Here is a 19,635-nt window from a genome sequence, read left to right as displayed (position 1 = left end):
AAAACTGCCCAGGACGACATAGGCCTGTGACACAAGAACTAAAAGCAAAGCAGAGATACATTAAAATATTTTTTGATGGAAATGACAGTGATAGAAATCAACAACTTATTAACAAAGCACAAACAGTAGTAGTAGCACAAAACAGCAGTAATAATAGCTTCCCTTACAAAACCCACCACAGGATAGTTACAACATTGACAGTGGCACTGCAATTCCCCACTTTATAATGTAATCTGCTTACCCACAGTACCTAAGCTTTTCATCAACATTACATTAGCTATTGATAAGAATATCCCCATCTCTTCTGGGTGACAGGTTTCAGAATCAGACAGCAAAGCTGTTCACCTATAAACACATGCTTTCCATAGACACCAAAATTAATGAGAAATGCCTGCATCATTGCAACAGCTCACAAGCAACCCATCTCCTCAATTAAATTCCATAGCTCAAGTAGTAATGCAACGCTCAGAGAGGTGAAAGGGATTAAGTACATTGTTAAACTTGTCATCTACTTGAAAAGAGCTATTTCAGGTTATCAACTTTGCTGTTTCTGTCAGCAAGCATGATGTAATCCAGCACACAAATTAAGAGCAACTGATCAGATGAAGGAAAAGTCATGCAGATATAAAGATAGGTTGGTCAGTATTGCCTGACTGAATACAGTCTCTGATATAGGACTGGTCCAAGCAGTGCTGTGACGTATGAAGCCAGGACTAAGAAGCAGATCTGATTTCAACAAGTTTGACACTACTGATTAAAGGGATATTAATTTACTTGTAACATAACTGGATACTAGAGAGCCCATTTGAAGCGAGGATGGAGGGGCTTCTCCTAGGATGTTATGTGTGGTTTAGGATAGAATATGAGCAGCACTATTTTTTTTCATTTGCATAAAATGATACCACCATCTATGGTAGGAATTTACGACAAAGACACTTTAAGGATATCATATATGACGTTTTTGACATTTACTAATTTTTCTAGGTTAACTACTAGAAGGTAAAATTATGCCTTACCTACTGATAATTTTCTTTCCTTTCAGTAGCAGCAGATGAAGCCAGGAACTGGTGGGTTGTGTCCAGCTACCAGCAGGTGGAGATACGAGATTAACAAAGCTGAAGGCAGTGATACCAGACTGACGGTCAGCTCCTCCTTCACCTCAGTACATGTCTCATCACCAAGCGAATCAGACATGAAACCAGGAAGCCTACTCACCACACAAAGACAACAGAACTCGTCAGTCCGACTTAAGAGAACCACGACCTCGATGGACTCCTCTTCAGTGGTTTCTGTTCTCTTTTTTTTTTCTTTTCCTTTGGGTTTTTTTTGTTTTTTGAAACTGAAGACCAAACAAGAACAGGCAGGCAAAACAATCGTGGCTGACAGAGGGCGAGATCCTGGATTCACCTGCTGCTTCTAAAGGAAAGAAAATTATCAGGTAGGTAAGGCATAATTTTACCTTCCTTAGGCATATGCAGCAGATGAATCCATGAACAGGTGGAATGTACCAAAGCAATCTCTGAGGGTGGGAAGGTGCCACTTTTCAAGACAGAACAGCCGCTGCAAAGGCAGCATCCGAATAGTGAAAGCAAATCTGTTCCACCCAAGAGGTAGATAGCAACCTCATGGAACGACCTTGAACACCACTGGCGGGACGCAACCTTCAAAAAAAAAAAAAAAAAAAAAATCCAAGGAAATAAAGTATCTGTAATCCAACGAGAAATAGCTGGATCAGAGGTCATTGCCCCATGGCAAGAACCAGTGAGAAGGACAAAGAGAAGATTAGAACGCTGAAAAACATGCGACATCTGCGAATGCCGGAGGATACCATCTGACATTCAGAAGACCAAGCTCCACGTACTCCGCGTGAAAATCCCCCTCCCAAAGGAGAGGGGGGGGGGGGGGGGGGGGGAAGAGAGGTTGATAAAGAAGAAAGGCCAAAACATAGTCGGTAGGAAGAGAAGTAATCATATGCAAGGTCACTCCAGAGTCAGCAAATTGCAGAAAAGCAGCTCGGCACAGCAGCGCTAAAAATTCAGGACACTCTGCGTGCTGAAGAATTGGCAACCAAGCACACAGCTTGCGAGTAAGCTCCTAAGCAAAGCCTTCTGCAAAGGATCAAAAGGAGTCTGAATCAATGCTTGGTAGACCAAGGAGCCCTAAGCTAGGCTCGGAGACAAGAACAAGTTTCAGGGCAAACCAGGTCGCAGGCCAGCGGAGGAGCAAAGCACTCTGCAAGAAATGCACCACATTCGGGTGCGAAGCCAAAGAGCCCGACGCTCTCTCCCAGAAGCAGGCTACCACCACCTGCACCCAAAGAGAATTACAGGCCAGGCCCTTCTGCCAACCCGTCCTGCAGAAATAAATCAATCACTGAGGAACAGACCACCCAGCAAAGGAGACCAAGTGTGGGCCGCAACCATGCCTCAAACAAATCTTCTACACCTGAGAATGCTGCGGTCGAAGTGGACTGCAAAAAAGCTCACAATAGAGCAGTAATCACTGTGTCCAAAGAACTCTGTTCAAGTCAACCTCTCAAAAACCTAGGCCGTAAAACCAAAGCAAGAGGGACCCCTCACTAACGGACCCTGAAAAGAAGAGCCCAGAGTTGAGCAGAACTCAAAACGGAGGCACCACCAGGAGCCGCACCAGATCCACATACCAAGGGTGCTGAGTCCAATCCGGAGCTACCAGAATGGCTCGACCCTGGTGGTTAGCAATCCAAAAGAACTCTGCCGCAGAGAAGCCATGGAGGAACATTATCAAAGAACATCACCCGGCTAAAGAAGCAGATGAACAACCAGCCCTGCCGAATCGCCCTCTTTCCGGTGACAAAGAAAGAAAGCACTTAGGCGTCCAGCTGTGACACCATCAGATGTACCTCCGGAGCGCTCTACCTGAGGCTAAACTGAAGCCACTACTGGTGCGGAATAACCATTCCGCTGACACCAGAAGACGGCCAGAACGAGATAGCTCACCGTAAGAAAAGCCCCGCAAAGTGGGCTGCGGAGAAATGGAACACAGGTCCTCTGCCCCCTCCATGGGGGAGACACACCTTGGTGGCCAGGGCCTCCGACTGAGTCCCACCATGTCGAAGAAGCAACCGCCACCCGTGTTCTCCAACAGCACAAGCCACCGCCTGGCCCACAGGTCCTGGAAGGCTAGAAGATGAACAGCACCAAAAAACAGATCCAGGCGCGAGATTGGCCACATCATCTCCGTATCATCCACCGCCTTGGGAGGTGGAAGGATGCAGCAGCAAAGGGCTCTCTAGCCCAAAAGACTTACATCCGTGACCACCATCATTCCACTGCGGAGGTGCAAAGCATCCCCTCCACAGGGAGGAATTATGGAACCACCAGTTCATGTACAGCTGTGCCGAGAACCCGCACGGAAGATGGCACTGCCACTCCTGGGACACAGGAGACCATCTGCTGAGAAGCGACGAGCTGTAGAGTCACATACCATGTAAAATGAGTTTATCTTGTTGGGCAGACTGGATGGGACAGTTCAGGTCTTTATCTGCCGTCATTTACTATGTTACTATATATGTGATTGAGCACAGCCCACAGCACTACCTCCAAAGTAGCCGCCACAGCGCCCAAGACATGAACACATTGCCAGGCCCGAGGACCTCGGCGACCCGAGCAGACTGCGCACCCGAGTCCTGAAGTGAGATCCTCCAATCCTCAGTCAAGAAATTTCTATCAGAGCTGTCTGGGATGAGACAAGGTGGCTGATTTGAAGGGTGAGCACCCAGTCCAAGGATTCCATCAGCGAGACCTGGGAAAATTAACTCTCGGTACTCGTCTAGAGCGGGATGCACTCTGATGTTGTACTAGCGGAGAATGCCGCAACATACCAAACCTAGGAAAAGGTGTATGGAGCTGTAGCCATGCCGAAAGGCAAAGCCTGTAACTGAACATGTTTCCACCAAGATGGCCGACTGAAAGGACGTGCAGAGAGGAGCTCCTCCGAACAATCGGAGACCTCTACTTTAAAGGCTCCGACTACCAGTACCTAGCATGACATCCGAAGCAGACGGCAAGTAGAAAACTGCGGTCGGAATCGGATCTGGAGAATTACCTGAAAACCAGGGGGTCACACGTGGGCGGCCCCAGGTCACCTGCACCCGTGACCCACCCGGCCCTGAGGCCCAACTTGGTACCCAGCGAAATCGATTAGCGAATTGCTTCTGACAGTGGATAAAAAGATTGTGAACGGGAATCAGATCGCGGAGATCCCTGTCTACCAGGTGTGGCGAACGCTCCGACCTGCACGGCCCGAGGAGACCATCACAGAAGTGCCGACAACCAACCGGAGAACATCCCCTGCTCAGCCCTAGGGAGCCGATCACTGGGGGTACCGAAACTGTGAACAGTATCAGATCCGCGGAGACCCATGGCTACCCAGACAACGAACGCTCCGACCTGCAATTAGCGACCTACAGGCCCAGAGGAAGCAGATCGCATGAGGTACCGGAGGACTATCCCATGAACCCCAACACCCTCGTTAGCACACCTCACCAAGCATGTAGCGACCCAAGAGTGGCTCCGGAACCCCTAAAAAACGAATAAACCTCCTCCCAAACAAGTTAACACGAATCACCTAGACGCGTGGTAACACAAGCAGGTATCCGAAACAAAGGAGTCACTGGACGACCCACCCTGAAACGCCTAGACGCGCTAACACCCCCCCCCCCCCAACAAAACATGTGGTAACCCGAGGACGGATCCGAGCCCTGGGAGACTGCTAGGCGACCTCACTGGAACATCCAGATGTGCTGATCGCTATAATTGCTGCATAGGAGATCGTAGGAGCACACAGCTCTGCTGACCCGTAGCGGACCACACCGCATCTTGGCCTCACCTACCTCCAACCCCGCCGGCCCCGACTGTCGGAGACAGGAATCCCCTGGTACCGCGCCCCTTCAGCCCTCCTCCCATCTAGCCGCTCGCCCGTTGTTCCATCTCCAGGGCCGTCGACCTGACCAGCCAGAGCGACCACGGAGGTGGAGTTCAGCTGGTGCAGGGAAAGAGTAAGGCATGAATGCAACGGGAGAGAGGACGGGGAAAGGGCCAAGAGGAGGACTGCAGCAGACGGTCGGAGAACCGGAGAGCCGTAGCACGAACTGGACTTGCACGCAGCGTGACGAGACCCGTGACACCTCCGGCAATCGTGGTGCCACGTGGATGCGTCCTGACCACGTAAGAGCTGATCGAGTCACCTGAATCGCAGAGAACACTGTTCCAGGTTGTTCCCGTCCGTTCCAGCCTGCTCCAGTCCATCTGTTCCAGCTTGTTCCTGTCCGTCTACTCCGCTGCCTTCTGCTCCAACTTGTTTCCACTCATCTGCTCCACCTTGTTCCAGTGTGTTCCAGTCCGCCTGCTCCAGCTTGTTCCCGTCCGTTCCAGCCTGCTCCAGTCTATCTGTTCCTGCCTGCTCTAATCCGTCCGTTCCAGCTGCTGCACTCCGTCTGTTCCAACTTGTTCCAGTCACATCGCATCAGCCCTGCCTTGATTTTGCCTTCCTGTCTGCCTGCCTGCTAGCCCTTCAACCAACCTGCCTGCTTGTCAGCCCATCAACCAACCTGCCTGCTTGTCAGTCCGTTCACTTTCCTGCTCGACTGCCCATCAACTACCTGCCTGCCTTCAAGCAGAACATCTAATCTACCTACCTACCTACCTCCCCAGCCTACCTGCCTGCCTTCAAGCCTGCACATCTACCTACCTTCCTCCCCAGCTTACCTGCCTGCCTGCTGCCTGCCGTCCCAGTTTTAAGGCGCCAGTCTGGCTTTCCCGATCTATCTATTGCTTAATACCTCAGTCACTACATATGCACCCGTAACACCTCAGTCACTACTTATGGCCCCTTTACACATTCTCTTCAATGCCCTGTCCCTTCCTAATCTTTTTCCCCTCCCCCCCACCGCTGTCTACCGCTGGAACTCACTGGCCACCCATGTCCTCTCCCGTCCTGCTCACTACTGCAATACCCTACCCACCCCCGTCCCTCACCACCTCACCATCTCTCCTGTTCCCCTCCTCCTTCCTAGCTCTCAACCTTGAACACTTCCTTCCTCCATTAACCCATCCCCATTCCTCCTAAGCGTATCCCGTCTTCGTCAGCTTCGTCGCCCTACCTCCCACACACTCCCCCGCACTCTCTTGCTCCTTCTCCTGCGGGAGACATCAATTTTATTTTTATTTGTTGCATTTGTATCCCACATTTTCCCACCTCTTTGCAGGCTCAATGTGGCTTACAATACATCATGATTAGTGGAAGAATGCTAGAAAATAAACATTTAGTATTACAGAAGGATCTTGGTCAACATGATGATAAGACATAGTAATAGTATTCAAGCAGATATTATGATACAGTTCTGAATATAAATGGGTGAGTTGTGCGTATTCACATTGGTTGATCTTTGTGGTACACTTTATTAAAGAGATGGGTCTTCAGTAGTATGCGGAAGTTCGTTCTTTCGTAGATCGATTTCAAGCTGCGCGGCAATGCGTTCCATAATTGTGTGCTCAGGTAGTTAAAGTTTGACGCATGCATTAGTTTGTATTTCATACCTTTGCAGTTGGGGAAGTGCAAATCAAGGAATGTGCGGGATGATCTTTTGGCATTCCTAAGTGGTAGGTCTATCAGGTCTGACATGTAAGCTAGTGCGTCACCATGGATAATTTTGTGAACTAGCAAGCATATTTTGAACGTGATGCGTTCCTTAAGTGGGAGCCAGTGTAATTTTTCTCGTAAGGGCTTAGCACTTTCAAATTTTGTTTTGCCAAATATGAGTCTAGCTGCAGTGTTCTGGCCTGTTTGAAGTTTCTTGATTAATTGTTCTTTGCAGCCGGCATATAGTGCGTTACAATAGTCTAGATGACTGAGCACTATTGATTGTACCAGGTTATGGAAAACAGTCCTTGGGAAGAAAGGTCTTATTCTTTTTAATTTCCACATTGAGTGGAACATCTTCTTGGTTGTGTTTTTCGCGTGATTCTCTAGTGTTAGGTGTCGATCAATGGTGACTCCAAGAATTTTTAGGGTGTCTGAAATAGGAAGGTTTAGAGCTGGTGTGTTAATGGCGGTGAATTTTTTCTTGTTGTGCTGAGAGGCGAGTATTAGGCACTGGGTTTTTTCTGCATTAAGCTTCAGCCGAAATGCGTCCGCCCAAGAATGCATGATATGGAGACTTTGGTTGATGTCATTGGAAATTTTTTTTAGGTCTTATGTGAATGGGATGTAGATCGTTACGTTGTCTGCATATATATATGAAGGTTTTGATTTGATAGTAATTTTGTCAAGGGTATCATCATTAAGTTGAACAGAGTCCCAATCCAGGTCCCCCACACCTGTCCTCGTCCTATCCATGCAAATGATTCCGGGATGTCTCCAATCTCATCTCTATTCCTCTCCTCATGTGCAACAAACTTTCCTTCACCCACGATCTCTTCATCTCCCGTTCCCTTCAACTGCTCGCCCTAACTGAGACCTGGCTCACCCCTAATGACTCTGCCTCAGTCGCGGCCCTATGCCATGGAGGTTATCTTTTCTCCCACACTCCCCGCTCAGTTGGCCACAGAGGCGGCGTCGGGTTACTTCTCTCGCCCTCCTGTAGTTTCCAACCCCTCCTCCTACTGCAGTCTCACTGCTTCTCATCCTTGGAAGTCCACTCCATCCGTCTATTCTACCCGCTGCCACTCAGAGTTGCAGTCATTTACCGCCCCCCTGCTCACCCTCCAATTTCTACGCCTCAGCTCTTCCTCTCTCTGATCATCACCTGATCACCTTCACACTTCATCACCCCCCCCAGCCCCGCCCAACATTAACCACTACTTCCAGGAACCTCCAGCATTTCTAATCTCCTCCCCTCCATCATGTCCTCTGAGTCTGTCGACAAAGCTGTCTCCGCTTACAATGCCACTCTCTCCTCTGCTCTGGACACCCTCGCACGATCCATCCCCCGTCCCACAAGGCGTACTAATCCCTAGCCCTGGCTGACCCCTTGCATCCGATTACCTTCGCTCCTGCGCCCAATCTGCTGAACGCCTCTCGAGGAAATCTCGCACCCCTACCGATTTCCTTCATTACAAATTCAAGCTTATCCTCCTTCCAGTCCTCCCTATTTCTTGCCAAACAGGACTATTACACCCAATTGACTAATTCTCTCAGCTCCAACCCTCGTCGTCATTTCGCCACGCTTAACTCCCTCCTCAAAGTGCCCTCCACTCCCACCCACCCCTCACTCTCTCCTCAATCACTGGCTGACTACTTCCGCGACAAGGTGCAAAAGATCAACCTTGAGTTTGCTACCAAGCCACCTCCTCCTCTTCACCCTTCAACCCACTCCCTCAACCAACCAACCCAGGCCTCCTTCTCCTCTTTTCCCGATCTCACCGGAGGAAACCGCCCACCTTCTTTCCTCCTCGAAATGCACCACTTGTTCCTCTGATCCCAACCCCACCAACTTACTTAACACCATCTCTCCTACTGTCCCCCCCCCCCCCCATCTGTCATATCCTCAACCTCTCTCTCTCCACTGCAACTGTCCCTGACACATTCAAGCATGCCGTAGTCACACCACTCCTCAAAAAACAATCACTAGACCCTACCTGTCCCTCCAACTACCGCCCCATCTCCCTCCTACCCTTCCTCTCCAAGATTTTCTCTCCTCTCATGCCATCCTCAATCCACTTCAATCCGGTTTTTGCCCTCTACACTCGACAGAAACGGCGCTCTCTAAAGTCTGTAATGAACTGTTCCTTGCCAAATCCAAAGGTCATTACTCCATCCTCATCGACCTATCCGCCGCTTTTGACACTTAACCATGATTTACTTCTTGCCACACTGTCCTCTTTTGGGTTCCAGGGCTCTGTCCTCTCCTGGTTCTCCTCTTATCTCTCCCACCGTACCTTCAGAGTGCATACTCATGGATCTTCCTCCACACCCATCCCGCTCTCTGTTGGAGTTCCTCAGGGATCTGTCCTTGGACCCCTTCTTTGGGCTCGCTGATCTCATCTCATGGTTTCCAATATCATCTTTATGTTGACGACACCCAGCTTTCTCTCTCCATACCAGACATCACTGCGGAAACCCAAGCCAAAGTATCGGCCTGCTTATCTGACATGCTGCCTGGATGTCCAACAGCCACCTGAAATGAACATGGCCAAGGACTGAGCTTATCGTCTTTCCACCTAAACCCACTTCTCCTCTTCCCCCACTCTCTATCTCAGTCGATAACACCCTCATCCTCCCCGTCTCTCATCTGCCCACAACCTCTGTGTCATCTTCGACTCCTCCCTCTCCTTCTCTGCGCATATCCAGCAGATAGCCAAGACCTGTCGCTTCTTTCTCTTTAACATCAGCAAAATTTGCCCTTTCCTCTCTGAGCACACCACCCAAACTCTCATCCACTCCCTCATTACCTCTCGCCTTGACTACTGCAACCTACTCCTCACTGGCCTCCCACTTAACCATCTATCCCCCCTTCAATCCGTTCAGAACTCTGCTGCACATCTTATATTCCGCCTAGACCGATATATATCACCCCTCTCCCTCAAGTCACTTCACTGGCTTCCGATCAGATACCGCATTACAGTTCAAGCTTCTCCTTCTACCTACAAATGCACTCAGTCTGCAGCCCCTCACTACCCTCTACCCTCATCTCCCTTACGTTCCCACCCGAAACCTCCACTCACATGACAAATCCCTCCTCTCAGTACCCTTCTCCACCCACCGACACAACTCCAGGTTCCGCCCTTTCTGCCTCGCCTCACCTATGCTTGGAATAAACTCCTGAGCCCTTGCGCCAAGCCCCCCTCCCCTACCCATCTTCAAACTCCTTGCTCAAAGCCCACCTCTTCAATGTTGCCTTCGGCACCTAACCCTTTTATACCTATTCATGAAATCTAGACTGCCCCAGTTTGACTGCCCCCATTTGATGACTGTACATTTGTCCTTTAGATTGTAAGCTCCTTGAGCAGGGACTGTCCTTCTAATGTTAAAATGTACAGCGCGGCATAACCCTAGTAGCGCTTTATAAATGTTCATTAGTAGTAGTAGTAGTAGTAACATGCGACGAGTCCAGAACAGCCAACCAGAGAAACTGCAGATGGGGGGCCAAACAGGAAAGAGAAGATACACTTCCTAGAGGAGAAGTACAGGAAGAATGCTAATTGAAGTAGCTCTGCAATACAGCTAGCTGTCCAATACAAAGAAAAAATGCAAAAGTGCAATAAAAGCTTTAATGACACTGCAACATACAACTAGTAGAGGTTGCCACAGATACAGTGGAAGCAGTATGCAAGTTTGACCAGTGTCAGAGTGCAATACTAGAAGAGCAGAGCTGCTGTGGGAAACCACCACAGCTAACTTTTGGTACTGTAGCATAATGTAAGCTGTCCCCAGCTATGCAATGAACTGCTTGTCAAGGCAAGCAATATGGCAGAGTGAAGTAAAATATGCCCCATATGAAAAAGAGGATATTAAGTTTATATTACATTCAGTCATACAACCTTAAATGTCAGGAAGAAGGAACCATAAATGACTGTTAGGTTATTTAACAAAGGAAATAATTCAAATCTTTTCGACCACTTTCAGGGTTTGGGCAAGACACAAGGAATAAATATATAACAAAAAAAAAAAAAAAAGGAAATAAACTTTTAGTCTAAGAGCAGCAACATGCACACTACTCACAGCTGAATATCAGCGATTAGCTCTATTGAACATTCAGGTTTGAGTTCCTCTATTTTCTCTAGCGCTAATAAACACTTTCATTTTTTGAGGTTCAAGAAACATATAAGTCACTGATTCTAAAGATATAATGCATCGACATGGAAATTTTAACACAAATAAAGCACCTAGTGCAACTGCTCTAGGCCTGACTCATAAATTCTCTTCTCGCATTTGAGTATCTTTATTCAAATCTGGATATATACGAACTTCTTCCCCTAGAAACTTTTCATTAAATGTTTAAAGCATAATTTGAAAATATTGTTTCTATCCAACTCTATCGCAAATGACACCAAAAGGGTCGTTCTCTCTGTTACATTGTCCAGTGAGTTCTCCAAAAGTCTGTTAGATTATCTACTGGTTCTGAGCAGCCGGGAGGTCGATTTTTTTTTTAATCCAGTTAAATACTGAGTTTTATGATAGGTGGGAGACCCTCTATTGGAATTTTATAATTTCCTGGAAATATCTACGAAGCATAATCTATTGGTTGAGGTCAGAGGGGCTTTAGGAAAGTTTATGAAACGCAGATTGTTCTTCCTCCCCTGACTGTCCAAAATTCCAATTTTTTCCTCAATATATCTCTATCTTTAGAGACTTCTCCTGCAAACACCTGCAACGTAGAAAGTTCAGCTCTTAAAGTTCCAACTTGATTTCCTTGATCTTGAACTTTATCCTCTAACTTCTGCTGAGCTTGTTTTAAATCTGTAATATCTTTTGTAAAAGAGTTGGTTACCTTTGTTAATAGGGAGTCATCCCCTGAATTGCGTCCCATAGAGCGTCCAAAGTAACTACAGCCGGTCTTACCACCTCTGTTACACCAACGGTTTGTAGCTCCCGAAAGCGTGGGGGTCGAGGGTCGCATTGACCTCCAGTTTCCAGCTGTTCCCACTATCGGGCCGAATTCGCCAAGGTTCCTCCTTGGAGCGCTTCATTACTCTCCACTTCGGGGAACTGAACAAGGCGATCCTACCTTGGAGATGAAACTACTTCTGGGTCGCAGAGGGCTGCATTTTTGAGTGGGCTCAGGGAGACCGCTCCATCACTGTGAACCACAGAAAACTCCATGGGTCGATTCGAGGTGGCGTTTGCATGACCCGTGGGAGGACGCCAACTCTGCTCCAGGGTCAATTGCCAGGGACGGGAAGAGTTCCAGGGGCTGAGGAGGACGAACTCTGGGTTTCCCCTTCCTTTTCCCCATATCCTGGGGTAGGATTAACTCGCCAGCAGTTGAACGCCCTCGCAAAGTCAGGAGCTCACTCTCACATGTCCGCTCTAATCCGCCATCTTGCTGGACACAACTTCTAATATGAAGCACAAACCAGCCTTAATCTCGTGACCTTCAGGTTGAAAGCCAGCCATCCTCCAGAAAAGAACTATTTGCTGAAACAACTGCACCTGGAGATAATGCTCCCATTGCAGCAGTGGAGGTTCCATGGTACCATGGAGACCAGAGCACTAGCACCAGAAAATAACAAAATGTAACATTTCCCACAAAAACATGGGTACAAGGAATTAAGCTATAGAAACACCTTTAAGGAAGCTTAAAGGTGCAGAAAAAAAAAACTTGAACCGGGACCTTGTATTCCCAGGCTCCCATCCAAGTAGAAACCAAGCCCAACCCTGCTGAGCTTCCAATTTCAGAGGAGATCAGGAACACACAGTGTGGGGGTACCCATAGACAATACCTGTACTGCCAATATAAAGAGTTCCACAAGGAAGCGAGGGAAACTTTCAAGGTGTTTAAGCAACTGCCCTCAGATAAAAAAAAACTGAGGGGACAAAAAGTCTGTAAATAAAAATATGAAAAAGGCCCTTTCAGAGGGCCAACACACAAGCAGCCCTGCTCTGTTTCCCACACCAAGAACAGCTTTTAGTCAACGCAGGAACTATAAGAAAATCTTAACTCACCACAGACAGTGAGGCCTACTCGAGCCAGCTGCTATCAATGCACCCACTTAGGCAAACATGGCTTTCCAGCTCAGGTGATTCTTGATGCCTCTGTGCAGAAGGGGACTACCCTGAACAGAGACTCCCTCCAAACAGAAGGAGACAGGGGCGCAATGGACCCTACTACTGAGCTGGAGAGAAAACATCCCCTCTTCGGGGCAGGGTCTGTCAGAGGAGACCGAGACAGGGAACAAGCCAGAAATATTCAAAGGCTGAACTAAAACGGAACTGTCAGTTCCCCTACCAGACGTCTGCAAATATAGGCATATGAGCAGCAGAATGAACTTTGGGGGGGGGGGGGGGGGAATGTCAGAAGCCCCCCCGCCCCAGAGAAGCCCCCAGATTGGCTGGCTGATGTGCATCCCAAAAACAAGGCGCACTGCAGAAAGACCATCAGATTCCTTCTGGAAAACCTTGCGGTCTAGAACCCATATGCCCGAGATGGGCCTAAGAACTCCCGAGCCATCAAGGGGGAACCAGAAAGGGGTCCCAATGACCCCGCCTCCAACACGGCACCCAGCTGCCTCCCCTGAACACTGGATGTACCGCAAACGGTTAGCAAAGCCATTGCTGTACCAAAAGGACACCCTCAAAAGGGGTGGGCTACAGACAAATAATGAGGGGGAAAAAGCCACTTCAACCAGTGGATGTGGAGAAAAAGGAGGCAGAAATCTGGCCACAAAACCATCCCCTGAATCGGAGAGGTCGGTACAAAGCCTGAAGAGGTCCCCATAGCAGAGGCAAGCCGCCAACAGCCGGAACGCGGGGAACCGCATCGGGAGGCCAAAACTGGCTCAGCAGGATAAACACACACACGGCGACTCCAGAGACGCCATCTCCAAGGCTCCTCTTAGCAACCTGCTGCCCTGTTGCAGCTGCAGAGCCTGTGTCCCAAACTACCTTTTTTTTTCAGCTGATAGCAGCAAACAGAGGTCTATGGACTAGAGGTTGGGGTTTTTTTTTTTAAGTGAGGAAGGCTACAGTCCAAACTCTGGGAGGGAAAGGGACCACAGGGTGAGGCAGGGACCCAGGCCACTAGGTATGCCTCTAAAGTTGGCACAGAGCCCAACCACCCCTAAAGCTCAACTGGCCAAAAGGCCCAGGAGCAGGCCCAAGAGACAAATCCAGGAGCTGCAGAGGACACCATCTACCACCTGCTAGAGATTACTGAGGTGAAGGAGGAGCTGACCGTCTGGTATCACTGCCTTCAGCTTTGTAATCCTATCTCCACCTGCTGGTAGATGGACACAAACCCACCAGTTTCTGGATTCATCTGCTGCATATGCTAAGGAAAAGGAAATAGTGCCAGCTCTACTTGCCTTATACCACACAGGTCACTTCTCCAGCCTTGCTTCTGGCTGGGTGCTAAAGCTCCACCACTGCTTGCTGAAAAGAAAGAAACTAGCAAGGGGGTGGGGGAAGGGGACCAGAAAATTATATCTTACCTGAAAATTTTCTTTCTGCAGCAGAGAAATCCAGATACTTGTGGGTTGTGTACATCTACCAGCAGGTGGAGATAAAGAGCACTGAACTGAATTCTGCCTATAGGACGGGATGCTCCTTGGTCAGTATTTCTCATAAAGCAGAAGAACAACACTAAATTATAATATTTCTCCTTCCTCGCAGCGTACAAAGAAACCCAGAGCCACAGAAACTTCATAATCTTAAAAAGGGAGAGAATCGCCCAACCAGCCATAGCAGCAACAAATTCAAACAAAGTGACCATAAGGACAACATCAATAGGGTGGGCCTCTGGATTCATTGCTGAGACTAAAATGAAAGAAATGATCAGGTAGACATAATTTTACCTTCCATAGCGTCTGCAGCTGATGAATCCAGATACTCGTCGGAGATGTAGCAAAGCAGTCCTTAAGTAGGGTGGGAAGCCAAATTCCCGCGAAAAGAACCGACACTCCAACGAAGTGTCCAACCACACAGCGACATCTAGGTGAAAGTGTCTAGCAATGGCATGCAGAAAAGACCAAATCGCCGCCTGACCAAGTTCCCCAAGCAAAAAAAAAAAAGAAAAGCATGCATCAGCCCAGAACTTGCCAGGGTCGGAGAGAAAGAGCCAATAGGCTGCCCAGAATCTGGCTCCCCAGTATAAGAAATGAGAACGCAATAGTCTCTGACCCAGCAAGCTAGAGTCACTGGAAGGCTGCATAACCTCGGCTGCATAACCTCTTCAAGTTCTGCAGAAGAAAAGGAACACAGGATCCAAATGGTGAAAACCTAATTGGTAATCTTGAGATACTGAAGTCAAACTTGACAATCATCTGGGACTGCAAGTAATCAAACTCTGTGCATAACCTTCCCTGCAACAGGAGGAAAGAATAAAGAGTGTCAATGAAGGAAAGAGGATTCCACCTTCGTGAGAAAGGAAGGACCATGCGTACCATTACGCCCGATTCCATAAAAAATGGAGAAAAGGATCCTGGCACGAGAGCATGAAGAGCTGCAACCCAACATGCCTACTGGAGAGCAACCAGGAAAATAGACTTCAGTGTCAAGCCTGCAGAGTAGCCTGTCGCAAAGGCTCAAAAGGGGTCCATCTGATTGAACCCAAAGCACAAGATTGAGCGTTTTATTCGGGACCCGGCTGGCAGCAAGAAGGGTTGAGCATAGCACCCGTCAAGAGACGAATGACGTGAGAGAGGAATTAAGAATTTCCCCCGATAGCAAGGTAAAATTATGTCTTACCTGATAATTTTCCTTCCATTAGTCCTTCAGATCAATCCAGAGACTTGTGGGTTATGCCCCTCCTCCAGCAGGTTAGATAGAGAGAACTCAGAAGTTTGGCTCTATTGAGCATGTGCAGCCATCCTCTCTTCAGTATACACGATACCAAAGCAGTAAGTAAAGTAAAGTATAACCATAAACCAATCTCCTGCCTCTGCAAAAGCAGCATAATTTAGGAGAATTCTCCAAGCTGCCATAAAGTACAACAGTAACTGCAACTTACATAACCTCTATAACTTTTCCAATAAAAAACAGGAACGTGGGATGGCGGGTAGCTGATGGTGGACGCCCTGAAACATCGGCTCCGACCTGCTCGCAGGAAAAACGGCAATAAAAACCCGAGATTTTCCCCCATATCGACTACCAGACGGAACAGACAAGAAAGCGCTAGTGAGAGGAGAGCGCCGGAGGCTTGAGAGTTCTGGAAACTCGAACGTCGGCAGGGTATGCCCGCCAAGGCCCCGCGAGGGAAGAAAAGTGTTGGCGCTGAGCAAAAGAAAATGGCGACGATACCTGAAGCTCCGATGACAAGCCCGCTACCGCCTGAACTGGTCAGAGACCTGGCACAACAGATTATCGGTGGTGCTGGAGGAGAAACTCTCGAGGCTGCAAGCGTCCGTTAGATCAGATACGGAGACGCTAGAACGCCAGGGTGCTCGTTTACAGCACGTCGAGGATCGGGTCTCCAGTGTGAAGATGCAGCTGCGGGAGTGAGTGGCAGGATAGCAGCGATGGAGCGCAAATGCGAGCAATTAGAACAGAAGGCGGATGACTTAGAGAACCGCAGTAGGAGAAATAATCTCAGGATTGTGGGCCTCCCTGAAACAGTAAAAGCATCAGAGCTCCGGGACTTTGTAGCAAAATGGCTCCCTGCACAACTGGGCCTGGATGTGAGCGGGAACACGCTGCACGTGGAGCGAGTGCACAGAGTGGGGGCAGAGCGGCCGGGTGAGAACAGGCCCCGACAAGTACTGGCAAAGCTGCTGAACTATGCGGATAAGGAGGCTATCTTGCAAGCACATCGACGCAAGCAAGGACTAGAGTATAACGGCAAGAAAATAATGCTTTTCCAGGATTATTCAGCGATAGTCTCTGAGCAACGGAGAATCATGGGCCGGCAATGCAAAAGACTGTTTGAGAAGGGAGTCCGCTTTTCCTTGCTATACCCAGCGAAAGTCAGAGTGCTGCACGAGAACAAGACCCTGTTTTTTACTGAATCGGCGGTGCTTGAAACGTTTGTGACCAATTTGAAGTGAAGTAGGAGCTGCAACGCGCCATGAATGTGAATGGCGTAGCATAATGAGACTGACAACAGGAGATTGAGCTTTGTTGCATGATGGCAAGGAGGTGGCTGGCGTGGAGGTTTGAGAGCGACAGGAGTGGGGGGGGGGGGCCATGATGACCATCGGAGGGGAGCAGAATTACCCCAGTGGAAGTTGCAGTCAGCGAAAGCGGACCCCCTGATGGTCTGGGTGGTCGCTGCTCCGAGCTCTTAATTGGAACCCTGTCAGCTATCAGAACTGCATACTTGAAAGAGCTCACTGTTGGACACCTACTGGTATTAAGAGTTAATGGCAGTTTTGTTATAGATTGCCATGTGTTCATTGCTGCATGTTGAAACTCAAATATGTTTGGGAGTCGGGAGGGGGGGAAGGGAGAGAAGTGGGGCAGGGGAGGCGGGAGAGTTGGTGGTGTATAAGAGGGGTGCGCGTGTTGTGACCTGAAAGAGTGTGGAGAGGACAGAATGGGCTTTATTAGGAAGCAGGTAAAATGGGATAAGAAATGGGGAAGGGTGGGAAGGGAGGGGAGGGGGGAGGGGAGGTCTAGGAGGCGGGAACAGAGGGGGCAAGGAGAGAGTGAAGCGCAGGGTTCTGTGAACAACCAATGGGACAGCACGGGAACAGATGACAAGGGTTGGCAGCTTGGAGATATAATATATGGGCACTGTAGAACAAGAGGAGATGCAGGAGTGAACGAGGGGTCCGAGGGCTTAGCTGGGAGGTCCTTGGACTCAGTAAATGAGTTATGCGCAAGTGGAGACGCTAAGCTGAATCTGTATGACTAGTTTAAAGATTGTGACAATGAATGTTGATGGAGTGCACTCCCCAATAAAGCGTACAAAAATATTGCAGGCACTCAGGAGGCAGAAGGCTGACATAGCTCTGCTGCAAGAGACCCACTTAAGCAAGCTGGAACATTTAAAGTTAAAAAGGGACTGGGTAGGAGATGTATTCTTTGCATCCTACAATGGGAGACAGAGAGGGGTAGCCATACTGCTTAAGAAAACTATTGGCTTTGACCTACATAGAATGTATCAAGACCCTGAAGGGAGATTTGTCATAATAGCAGGAGAAATGCAGGGCAGAAGGGTGGGATTGTGTAGTGTATATGCACCCAATGTATACTCTCACAGCTTTTTTACGTTGCTGACTGCTAAACTGGTAACATTTGATCAATACCAACTAATAATAGGGGGGGGACTTTAATGTCACCAGCGACCCTTCCATAGATTGCAAGCCCCCAAGAAGGGTGGGCAAAGGTCAGGAAGACAAAGGGGTCAATTTCTTGATGAAAGAGTTAGACTTAGTGGATATATGGCGCCATCAGCATCTTAATGAGGTGGACTTTACTTTTTTCTCGCATCCACATGGGACACACTCTCGCCTAGATTACCTGTTAGTGCCTTACACGATGGCCTTGAGGGTGCATCAGTCGGGAATCGGAGAGCCAGAGGTATCTGACCACTCGCCGGTGTGGATGGTGTGGCATGAGGGAGGGCGCGAAGGGATCGGCAGGTGGCGCATGAACCCGGCACTCTACCAAAGCCGGGATTTCCATACTTATTTGAGAAAGAGTTGGATAGATTACATGGTAGAAAATGATGTGCAAGATGTGACCCCACGAGTGTTCTGGGAGGCCTCAAAGGCAGTATTGCGAGGGAAGATCATTTCATACACGACCTCCCTGAATAAAAAGCGAGGGGAAAAAATGAGGGCCCTTACTATAAAATTGAGAGATGCCCGACGAGCGTTCATTGGGCGCCCTTCTGACATCACTAGGAAGGCATACATGGAATGTAGAAAGGAGGTGCAGGAAGTATTGGAGGAAAGTGCAATCTACAATATTAAGCTATATAAATACAAATTACATCAATGGGGCAATAAGACGGGCAAATTGCTAGCGTCCCTAGTGAAACAAAAACGACCAAAAAGGTTTATAACTAAATACGTAGCAGGGAAGGGGAGGTTAAAACCCCAGTTGTCTGCCATTAAGAAGAATTTGTTCAGTATTACACACAGTTATATCAGGCAGGGGAGTTCTCAGAGGAAAAAGTCTGGAATTTTTTGAAGGGATAGGGCTGCCCCGGATTAACGAGGAACAGCAGATGGGGCTGAACGCACCCATCCAAGGAAAGGAAGTGCAACAAGTGGTTAAGCGTCTTAAGCTGGCCAAGGCACCGGGCCCGGACGGGCTAGGTGCGGAGTATTATAAAATCTTGCAAGATGTAATGGTGGCACCCTTTATAGCTATGTGTGAAGAGACCAAGGAAAAGGGTGAGATGGGGGCGGTATTAAACCATGCACATATTGTGTTGATCCCTAAACCAGGGAAAGATGAAGAATTAGTGGGTTCTTACAGGCCCATATCGCTGTTAAACCAGGACATAAAGATCCTGGCAGCAATATTGGCAGACAGACTGGGCAAAGTGGTTCCTGACCTGGTCCATTCGGATCAGGTGGGCTTTGTTAAGGGGAGGTTTGCATCAGCCAATATTGTGAAAGTGAGCCGAATACTGTTGGAGGGTAGTGGCAGAGCGGGAGATGCTATAGTGGCAAGCCTTGATGCAGAAAAGGCTTTTGACAAGGTGGTCTGGTCCTATTGTTTTGGATTCTGGAACGCTTTGGTATTCATGGAGACTTTCTGGGTTGGGTACGAGCGTTATACCGTAACCCGACGGCGCAGCTCCTTGTCAATGATTCCCTGACAGACACTGTCATTTTGGGAGGGGGGACTAGACAGGGCTGCCCCCTCTCACCGCTACTATTTATTCTTACTTTAGAACCCCTAGCTGTAAAGTTACGACAGGAGGCCACAATGAAGGGATTGAAGGTGGGTGGAGAGGAATACATAATCAATTTATTTGCAGATGATATGCTGCTTTTGCTGGATGAGGCAACTCGCACACTACCGTTGGCTATGACAATTATTCAG

General features: G+C 48.6%; 1 protein-coding gene across 1 annotated transcript in view; it reads right to left on the bottom strand.

The window, feature by feature from the left end:
• The window catches only part of LOC115480851 (barrier-to-autointegration factor B-like), an 88,506-nt gene that overhangs the window by 721 nt on the left and 68,150 nt on the right, over positions 1-19,635 (bottom strand). Inside the window, 1 exon segment of the mRNA XM_030219789.1 lies at positions 2-24. Within this exon segment, the coding sequence (XP_030075649.1) occupies positions 2-24 (23 nt within the window).

The sequence above is a fragment of the Microcaecilia unicolor genome, chromosome 11 (assembly GCF_901765095.1).
Source record: "Microcaecilia unicolor chromosome 11, aMicUni1.1, whole genome shotgun sequence".
Taxonomy (NCBI): Eukaryota; Metazoa; Chordata; class Amphibia; order Gymnophiona; family Siphonopidae; genus Microcaecilia; species Microcaecilia unicolor.
This window is presented reverse-complemented; position numbering and strand designations above follow the sequence as displayed.